This window comes from Lolium rigidum, chromosome 3 (assembly GCF_022539505.1).
Source record: "Lolium rigidum isolate FL_2022 chromosome 3, APGP_CSIRO_Lrig_0.1, whole genome shotgun sequence".
NCBI classification, from domain to species: domain Eukaryota; kingdom Viridiplantae; phylum Streptophyta; class Magnoliopsida; order Poales; family Poaceae; genus Lolium; species Lolium rigidum.
Window position 1 is genome coordinate 339,634,400 of NC_061510.1, and position 11,244 is coordinate 339,645,643.

At 45.2% G+C, this 11,244-nt stretch overlaps 1 protein-coding gene across 1 annotated transcript; it reads right to left on the reverse strand.

The window, feature by feature from the left end:
• Positions 1–6,660: 6,660 nt before the first annotated feature.
• On the reverse strand, positions 6,661–7,492 carry LOC124700141. The gene has a single exon (XM_047232314.1). The coding sequence runs from the start codon at positions 7,456–7,458 to the stop codon at positions 6,949–6,951; it is 510 nt and encodes a 169-aa protein (XP_047088270.1). The 5' UTR covers positions 7,459–7,492; the 3' UTR covers positions 6,661–6,948.
• Between the last annotated feature and the right edge of the window lie 3,752 nt (positions 7,493–11,244).

Consider the following 11,244-nt stretch of genomic DNA (forward strand, 5'->3'; position numbering starts at 1 on the left):
ATGACACCATCACCGAGGCAGCGGCTCGCAGCCCGCGCGCATGAGCTGGTGCTCGAGGCTGTGCGAGGATCCGGCCATGCGGAGCCAGATCCACCGCTGCTCTGGCGGTAGGCAGAACCGCCATTGCTGCGCGCCGGACATCACCGTTTGGAGAGAAAGAAAAGGCAGGTGGGGGTTGAGGAGACGATGGTGGAGAGGATCCCGTGGAGAAGAAAGGAGAGTTGTGGCTCGGTAAAGAATCGTCTACGCCGAGCTTGTAGGTCTGTCCGTACAGCCGTTTCCCGGGAATCCTGCATGTCGGGTGTGCGACTGTGGGTGACTCACTTTAGGCCGGGTCTCACGCAAAAGCACATGCTGGAAAATAGATGGAAAATCTTTTTCTTTCATCTTCTTTACCCGGATCTCAAAGCGAATCAACGGTAGCTGAAACATCCACACCCATGCTTGGGTGTACAAATGTATTTCATTTCAAGAAAAGAGCAAATGTATTCAATAAAAGAGGTCCAAGCAGATTCAATTTGCATATTTCATCAAGTACAACAACAAAATAACTATAAAAAACAAGAACACCAAAATAGAGCTACATTTTGATAAGATAGTATCATACCATTAAGTTGCCTCCTCGTCGGCGTCCATCGAAGGCAGCCGGGGACGAGCCGAGCTGGGGGCAGACGGGCAGGGCCGACCGGCCGAGCAGAGGCCAGGCGATTGGAGTCGGAGATGGGGACGAGCTGAGGCGTTGAGCAGGGGGAGGCGACTGGAGACGAAGGCGGCGGCGGCGAGCCAGCGAGGAAAGGCGGTGGTGGGCCGGCGGGCCGCCGAAACGGCGACGACAAAACCGACCTCCTCGACCTGGTCAGGGACACCGAGGACCTGGCTGAAGCAGAGAAGGAAGCAGAGGAGGAGCGGGCGGCCCATGCGGCGGTCGATGCCGAGATGGAACAACGCGGGGTGGCGGCCGCCGCAGCCGCAGAGAACTCCGACTTCGACATTTCATGGTATTCCAATGACCCTGATGCGCCTACCCCGGAGGAGAAGGCGGCGGAGCAGAGGGCTATAGTCGAGTCCTTCGAGACGCTCAAGGACGATGCCGCCAACGCGAGGTTGCGACAGTGCCTGCTAGAGGACGCGGCAGCGCACCGAGCCCTAGCGGCCGCATGGGAGGCGGCGGAGAAGCAGACGAGGGAGCGACGCAACGACGGGGCCGGCCCGTCAGGCAGCAAGTAGTTTAGGCTTCTAGAACTACTTTGTATAGTTTGAATGTACTAGGTTTCTATGCTTTCTATATATGTTGCAAATGTTCAAAAAATGGGTCACCCCGATGAGGCACACCCAGACGCAAATGGACACGCGAACAAAATATGTCCGCGGAGCGACGCAAACGGACGCTCGCGACCACTTTTACGCGTCCGAAATGCGTGAGATGCCTTAGGATCGATTATTTTTCCCCAATTTCTGAGCCGGGTCGACTGACCCTCCTCGACCCGGTGGTGGCTCCGCCCATGCTCGTGTGTTGTGCGTGACTGTACCTGCTCGTGTGCACGACTGTACCTGCTCGTGTGCGTGACTGTACTTGTACTCGCCTGTGTGTTCAACTGTACTCGTGTGTTGTGCGTGATCGTACTCGCTCATGTGCATCGATCGTACTCTGCTCGTGTGCGTGACTGTACCTGTACTCGCATGTGAGTGCAATTGTACTCGTGTGTTGTGTGTGACTGTACCTGCTCGTGTGCACGACTGTAACTCCTCGTCTGCGCGACTGTACTCGTGTTGTATCTGTAATTGTAATCGCGCGGGAGTGTTGGTGCGTGAAGCGTAGTCGTGTACTCGGACGGGAAAGTACGTACACGCCAGACCACCCAAGCGTGCTCGCGGGAAGTACTCGCGCTCTCGCTCGTCCGCGGAAGTACGCGCGTACGCGTCCCTCGCTCGCGTCGTTTGGCCGAAAGCGTCTGGTAGCGCCACGTGCTGTGCGGAGAGTCTCGCTCGCAGATAGATTGGACCTTTGAGGAGGTCGGTCTTTGTATAGTCGTACCCATAAGTAAACGAGGAATGATGAAGATCTAACGGAAGTAAAGGAAAGTGAAGATGAAACCCAGCTATAACGATCCAATGCAGTGGCGGACAGACGCGCGTCGCGCGAGGATAGAGTAAGAGGTAGGCTAACGTTAAAAACGGAACTTGGACCGTTTCCTCCTCGTCTACAGTAGCTATGAGGCGTTTTGTGAACAACCTCGTGCTCTCCACCTCGCCGGCGCCGAATCGGTGGCTGCCTCGCCCTCTGCCGGCCGCTCCGGCAGCGGGAGGACGGGGGAACCCCGATTCGTGCCGTGTAGACAGTGTAGGTGAGCGTTGGGTACCCAGCCGGCGGCGTCGAGGCGGTGGTGGCTTGGCCGGAGTGGTTTTGCTGGTGGTGGATCCCCCCGTCGATGGCGGAGCTCTCTGGAGTCCCGGCGTCGGTCTGCTACCCCTGTCGAGCTGGCGGTTCTTCGGAGATGCCGGAGTCGACTTCCTCGAGCTGGATTTCGTGGCTGCGCGACGGCGGATCTGGCGCCTTTTGAAGATCTCGTGGATGAAGCTGGTGTGGTTCGGCTTGACGACGACGGCGCCCTCCGGTGTAGGCCTTGCGGGGCCGGCGTTTGGTCACTTTCCGTGCGTTCGGGGACTGCACTCGGTCCAAGGCGATGAGGAGAGCAGGAGCGGCGGCGCGCCACCGGTGGCGCCATGGGCGACGATGTCGTTGACTTATAGAAGGGCTTGTGCTGTATTTTCTTGTTTCCGTGTGGACCTTTATGTAATTGTGCCGAATTATTATCAGTTTCTTCACTCGCAAAAAAAAAGAGGTAGGCTAACGTTAACGTCATTTAGGTTTTAAAATGTGAGCATCGCGGTGATAGCAACTACCATTTTTATTAGCAGAGATAGCAACCACCATTTTTTCTTTCGAGCAGAGATACAACTATGGTATTACGGTATGTTTTGGTTGGACCAAAGCAAGCAAACACATTGTGAGCTGATCCGCGCTACCATTTTCAGCCCAAGCTAGCTCAAACAAAGGTCCAACCCGTGCATATATAGAATGTTTAGATCACTGGCCCATCTATATAATCATTTTCAGCCCAAACCAGCGGAAAGTAATTTCTGCTGTACTGTAAGCTGTAAACTGTCGACTTTTATCCTTTTACGAAACATAGTATAAATTTAGACGTTCACAAATAATTATATGCAATCACCTCTGTGAGCTCTCGCACGTACACCCTATCCTATAAGTATCTCTGAGAGACCAAGTCTAAAAATGAATCTGAAAGTTTTTCACATTGACAAAATCATCATTAACGCCTCACTATCGATTCAAACATTATTTCGATAATAAAAATATTAATATCACGAAGATATCAATTATATCTAGCCTCTGCCACAACAAAAAGTTCTAAAATAAATTACGGATGCACATAACTCTGCTACAAAAAAATAACAAAAAATCCCGCAGTAATTTGTGGAGTTAAAGTTTTAGCGTCAACAGTGCATAGTTTCTTTTATCTTTTTTAGATTTAAAAAATTTCTAATAGTAATTTTTGAAAAGATTCTGATGATACTTTTTCTTAGTAGACCATCCGTTTATCACGTCAACTATTTAGCAGTAATTTTTCACGAGGCGGTAAAATCGCATATATTTTCCCAAAACAATTTCTAGACGGTACTCTCTCAACGGCGTATATGTATGGTAATTTCAACTTCAACCGTAGTTCCGACAATAATTTTTCATGAGGCAGTAACTACCTACATTATTGCTGAACGCAATTTCTCGATAAAAATATTGAACATCAATAATTTTCCGATGTCAACTATGAAGCATATCGTTAACTACATAATATTAATTATTTAAGGTTGAATATTCGCATAAACGTGGTAATTTTTACACGAATATTCAACCTCAACCGCGGTTGTACACATTAATTACGTACCCGGTGCTAATTCTTTAATCGTGCATAATTCTTCAACGGTAATTAAAGAAAAACATTTTCCCCTCTTTTACCCGAGGAAAATAATGTTGTGTGCTCCTACGGTACATCGAAAAAATATAGGTACTGACTGTCTGTCGCCTTTTCACCTAGAAAGACCATCTTCTGCGATACCTTTGTAAATATAAACTTACTCCATCACTCGATTGTCACTTTCAGCCGGAGAAAATACTATCATTTCCTTCTATAGCAACATCGAAAATAAAAGTACTCCACCATTCGTTGTCTCTTTCACCAACACTTTCGCGGTACTTCCGCAACCTAGATATTATATTATTTTCTACAATATTTTATCCAACGATCTAGATATCAAGGGTGCGACATATCGCCGCGCCAACCTTCCTAGTACACTGAAATTATGTAGATGGATGCAAATTTAAACAAATCATCGACATTCTTGAAAGACGGAGAGAATATATGTCAGATCAAACTTATTTGCATATTAATATTTAACTTTTAACTAAATTTATAAGCTTTGTTTATTAAAATGGAGGTAGTACCAAGAACATAGTGTAGCTCCGTTTGTCTCTGAGATCCAGCATGCTTGGAAACAAGGATGAAGAAGATGGAGACATGTGTTGTGACAATATATACACACGTGGTTCATTGTGCAATGGGCACAGCTATGACTATATGAGCTCTGAATTCAGCCGGACGCTGCCGCTTCACTGCCAGCACGGTTGCGTCCCCCATGTGACACCGCATTAAATGCACCGCTTCAGGAAATACAACTAGGCTGAGCATATACCTGGTCATATACCACAACGAACCTGTTTGTCTCCTGCAAGTATACAGACAGCTCGATGGACAGATTGAGAGAAGCAATGGTTCAGGAAACTCCCACTTGTCGGGGGACTGATGCTCAGGTGCTAAATGAACTTTTCAGTATAGTCTTTTTTCTTTTATTGATAAGTTGCAAATTAATTTAGGCCAGTCTGAGGCCTCGGCATTTATGAAGAATGTATTTTTTTTAGTTAGAGGTTTTGATCATGTTATTTTTTAGCATTGCAATAGAGAAGGCAATACCATAGCTCATTTTCTTGCTACTGGCTTAGAGGGGGATCAGACTTGTGTCTGGATTGGAGATCCTCCTTACTTTATTGTTTCTAGGTTGATAAACAATGCAACCTTATTTGTGAATCAATAAAGTTGCCATGAAGGCTTTCCCTCAATTTTTTTCGGCCAGTCCATGATCCTGGCCTCCCGTGAAGAGATCGCCAAGTCAGACGAAGAGAAGTTGTTGCTGCCTGCTAGAGCTCTCCTTGTGGCCCCTCTTAGATCCTCGATTTTGCTTCTTCCTCACAGTTTCATGCAGGCTCCGAAGGAATGGGCCAGCATGATCATCAGTGTTGCTTAGGTGCATGTGGAGGCACTTTGACACGCCGTTGAGCATGTAGAGCGAGGCAGATATTTTCCGCTCGTACTTCATCCTCTTCATGACCTTGTGGATCGCTATCCTACTTCGTCGTCTCTATCTCTGTGTTTGCCTCGGCGCCTTTGATCTTCGACACCATCATCTCGAACAGTGTTAAGAGCCCCTCGTCGTCAACGTCCCCTGGCAAAGATGGGTGCAAGTCCATGAACTCGAAGTCTAGGGGTACCTCCTCCTCTACCAAGGACGCGTCCTCTTCCTCATCCTCATTGTCATATTAGCAGTTGGAGTCCTCCTCGTGTTTCATGACGTCGTGACCATGCTCGGCGCCGGTGGAGTCATGACTGAAGAAATCGTCGACATGGAAGCCGCACTCCTCCCGGCCGCCCACATCATACTTTTCTTCCTCTTGTCGGTGTGTCACCAGTGCCTCTTGTGCACCGGCGCTCGAGCCACACCCGGATCTTCTAGATGGTGTCTTTGATCTCCGCCACTCACCGCCCAGACGATCAGTGCCGCACGCCCACGAAGCATTTCCGACCACACTGAGCTACCTCTACGACAGGGACCGTATCTGCCCAGTACACCGGCTATGCCACTGACGTGATGTTGGCAGTACCAACTAGTGAACGCAACATGTCCTGGTGGTGGTGATCATCGCCGAAGGCAAAGTTAGTCCCGGTGGGAGACAACTTGCGCTTCATCGCCATATGTGGATTGGGTGTGTGCCCTCGGGTGATGATGGCGATGTGGCGGAGCTGGTGTAGTTCACCACTAGAGGTATTTTGTGGTCCCGAATTGTAGCAGTGGTGGCGATAATAAATTGGCAACAGTGGCGTTGAAGAAGACAATAATTTTGGGTAGACGTATAAGAAAAGTCCTCTATGCGATAGTGTGATATGTATAACGGCGCTGATACTCAATTAGTTCATACGGATTACTATGGCTTAATTATTCATTAACAATGATTAATAATTGGTTAAAGATAATCACGCCTTTAGTTATGACAGGGCATCGAGCGATCACCCGTTGCTTTGTTTAAGTTTAGAAAGAGGGGTGCACGGAAGCATAAGTCCTTGAGAATATAATTGGCTGTACTAGGGAAGAAATCTAGCAGCGCTGTGTTTTGATAACGGTAATTGTGTGCACAACACCGAGAATGCGAGTACGAAGACTCGAACTCGAACGGGCTAAGAGTTATCAGCAGCTCACTGCCACCAGGCTATGCCTTGGTTCACAGTCCTTGAGAAAATGAAACATCGAAAATGGATAAGAGCATCTCACATTCTTTTTGCTGACGCATACACAGTACAACAAACTCGATCGTGTTCTTACAAAATATTTTATTTATTGAACTTAAAAATGTAATTCCCACAATAACATCGCACGGTACCTCGTCTTTCTTAATTGATCATCATCTGTCTCTCGATCGCTTCCAATAAGAAATGTTCCATGAAGAAAGGTGCAAATAATGTCTTGGCCAGCCGGTCAGACATACGTAAATATACGCCAGGGCGAGCAAGGCTTAAAAGCAACTGATATATCTGAAACAAGTCACACCTCGGCGACGGGGAGCAGGTTCATCACCCCGGCGGCGCCGCGGAGCTGGTCGCCGACTCCGTTGCTGCAGACGGGCACCTTCTGGAAAAGCGACATGGGCACGTCCTCGGTGATGAAGTTGGCGTGGAACTCGATCATGCCCCTCTCCGGGCGCGCGACCATGCTGGTGATGTAGACCCAGATGAAGAGCTTCTTGGCCTGGATGCCGGAGAGGTTGTAGATGGTGCCCTGGGAGATGGTGCCGCTGAGGTGCTTGTCGAAGTAGGTGTAGTGCTCGCCGAACCAGATGTAGCAGGAGCTTGCGAGCTCGATCTTGAAGTCGCCGGTGGCGTTGATGAAGGTGTAGGAGACGACGGAGTCCGGGAGGAGGCCCTTGGGGAGCCCGTACTCCAAGAGGACGTCATTCGCCACACCCTTCAGCGAGGCTTCGCCTTCGCAGGCCCCATACGCGAGCGGCGCGGCCACGGCGAGGAGGAGGAGGATGGCTAGGGGAGAGGGAGACATGGCCGTCGTCGTTGGGGTTTGGGAGCTTCTTTGTGCTTTCTTTGCTTGGGTACTTGCTTGGGAACTTCGGTTGCTTTTATAGTTGCGTTGGCTGTTGGACACCGAGATTTTTTTTTTTCTCTTTTTGTCGATGGGATCTGGAGTGGGATTGATCCGATGGGCAAACGATACACCTTATTCCCATAATGTTTCTTTGTAAGAAGAAAGGTTATCAAAATCGAAATCTGCACAACTTGTCATCACCACCATGCACAACCACCTGAGTTATGTAATTTCCGCATTGTTTCTCTCCACTGTCTGACAATGATGGACCAGACACCATTATGCAATTTGTTTGAGTGACCACGTAATTATACCTAGTTGTTGTGGCGAGCCATCCAGATATGTCGCATTTTTCTTCTTCTGTAAATACCATTAAACATCTACTGTATAATTTTGTTTGTGTTCTTTCATATGATAATCTATGCCTCTAAGAAAATGAACTAGTTTTAGCCAACTTTGATCTCATCCTATCCCTAAAAGGAGAAAGTTTTAAATCCTTAGATCAATTCTCCGTCCTATTCTATCTCCTACATTAAGCATGTCGTGTGCTTGCTCGGCGCCTTGTAAGGGTTGTTCGCCTACCTCATCTTTCACATAAGAAAATACTATGTGATATTTTTCCCGGGAAATACTACTGTATGTTATATTCAACCAGGGTAAGCATGTCCTCTTTTGTAAACAGGAAAACCACCGGTGTCTTCATCAATCGGTTGATGCACATAACCAAATTTATTGCAAATTGCGTAATTGCTTGCACCAAACAAGGTGAGTGGTTTCGATTACCAAATAATGGCAATCACTCCCACCCTAATAAGTAGTTTGAACCTAGGATCCACACCATTGAGCCAGTTGCCAAGGATATTTGAAACACTCAATGGTGAATACAAGGCAGAACCTATCTGGATGGTTGACCATATAGATCTAGCAAATTTGCACTCTAAGAATAGGTGATTTATAGTCTCGTCATGATGACAGAAGATACACCTTTTACTTCCCTACCAATTGCGTTTTGCCAGTTCTTGGTAAGAATTAGACCTTGAGGAAGATAGCATGCAAACACCTTAGTTTTAAGCGGTATCTTCATCTTCCAAAATTTCGGTTTATTATCGATCAGAACATCATGTTGGATTAGATAATTATACATACAAGCTACCGAAGATTCTAGTAAAATACATCAGAACCTTGCGTCTAATGGACCGAATCCAGACGATGTAACATGTCATTCCATAATGCTTGTCTAGGACCAGTGAGACTTCTTCTGAACGACACATTTGGTGGGGCAGATTCCAACACCTTTGCAAGTGTATCGCTATTATGCCAAACAATATTGTATAATGATGATATTGTTCTCCGAAGGTGGAATTGTCTAGCCATTTATCCTCCCATAATCGAATCTCCGATCCATCCCCAAAGGATAAAGACCCATATGGGAAGAAGAATTTGTTTTGTCACCATAAGACTAGCCCAAATATGAGAGTCTCAAGGTTTCCAAGAAACCTGAGACAATGCCTTCAAGCCAATGTACTTTCTTGGGTTCGCCAAATTCCGTCTTTAGTCAATAGCTTGAACAACCATTTACCGAGGATGGCCCTATTTTTTATCTCAAGGTTTTGAATTCCAAGACCGCCTTGATCTTCGGATGGCAGACCACACTCCATTTTGTCAATTGATATTTCTTTTTCTCACTATTTCCTTGCCAGAAGAATCTTGACCGGAAATAATCCAATCTTTTTGCGACTCCTCTAGGATGTTGGAAGAAACATATCATGTACAACACCATATTGCTTAGTACCCATATTGCTTAGTACTGAGTTGATAAGAACTAATCTTCCACCCATAGATATTAATTTTTTTCCGGTTGCTTAATCTAATTTGGAGTCTCTCCTCCAACATTTTCCATTTGGCATTCGTAAGTCTTCGATAATAAATCTGAATACCCAAACACCTAATATGAAACTGGAATTTCCCGCTACCAAATAATTCAGCATATAGGTCAACCTGGTCTTGAGGCTCGCTAAAACAAAACAACTCACTTTTATGAAAATTAATTATCAGGCCCAATAGTTGCCGAAACGCTGAAAGAATTAACTTTAGGTTCCTTGTTTTTTTCAATGTCATGTTCCATAAAGAGAATTGTATCGTCAGCATATTGAAAAATAGATAATCAGCCATCAACCAGATGTGGAGTCACACATTTAATTTGGTCACAAGACTTTACTCGTTCAAGTATAACAACTAGTATATCAGCCACTATGTTAACTAGAATGGGTGAAAATGGGCCGCGTTGCCTTAGTCCTTTCTTAGTCTAAAAGTATTTGCCCAGATCACCATTGACTTTAATGGTCACACTTCCTCCTGAGATAAAGATATCAATTAACGCATGATACTCACCAGAAAAACCTTTCATTCTAAGTGTTTTTTGATGGAAAGACCATTCAAAGGCAATTTTTAAAATTACCCCATTTAGCTTTTGCCTGATGCAATTCGTGGACTGTTTCATGAAGAATAACCACCCCATCTAGGAAGTTATGCTCTTGCATGAAAGCAGTCTGAGAAGGACGAACCACATGTTCAGCCACCGAGTTCAGCCTAATCATGGCAATTTTAGTGAATATCTTAGAAGCTAACATTAAGAAAGCAGATAGGTCGATATTGTTGGATATTTTCTACTTAATTAACCTTAGATAATAAAATAGTCTCACCAAAATACAAAAGGAACAATTCTAGTTGTCCGGAGTGAAGAAAGTCAAACGAATCTAGCAGGTCAAGCTTGATGACATCCAAGAAAGAACATAAAATTCAGCCAGAAGCCATCAGGACTAGGTGCTTTATTATGTTCCATTTAGAAATCCGCTTTTCTTACTTCATCCTCAGAATAAGGTGTAGTAAGGAAGTTATTTTCCTCATCAGAAACTTGGGGTACATCATCTATTCTAGCCTCATACATAGAGAAGTTACCTTCCTCGAATAAACATTTGTAGTAATTAGTAATATACGATTTATATAATATTGTTCAACATAAGAATATGTTAGTCTCGACTGTGCTTGCAACTGTACCTATCAAAATTTCTTTTAGAAGAGGCTTTAATGATAATAAATGGTTACATCTATGCCAACGACTTATTACTATTAATCTAACGTCTGAACCTGATAAGTTTATTTGGAAGCTTACGGATTCAGGTATGTTTTCAGTTAAGTCTATGTACCTTGATTTGATGAATGGGCATGCTATTTATCTTCGTAAATATTTATGGAAGTTAAAGGTTCCTTTGAAAATCAAAAAATTTATGTGGTTCATGAGTAATAAGGTGTTATTCACTAAGGATAATCTAGCTAAACGGAAGTGGAAAGGATGTCAAAAGTGTTATTTTTGTGATTCCACGGAAACTGTTAATCATTTGTTTATTCATTGTCCTTTTGCGAAGATAATATGGTGAATGATATACCTTACATATAACATTCCGCCACCAGCTAATATCACTAATATGTTTGGTAGATGGCTGAATGGTGTGAAGAAAGATGACAAATAAAAAATAAGAATTGGAGTGTCGGCCATTTGTTGGGCTGTTTGGAGAACTAGAAATGATATTATCTTTAACAAGAAATTAGAACTATTTTTTTGCAGGTTATCCGGCGAGCTGCTCATTCAATTCAGCAATGGGTTTTCCTTCTCCAGGTGGAGCAGCGGGAGGGTATGAATTGGATGCAACCGGATGCTAGCGGTTGCTCATGACTTCTTTCTCC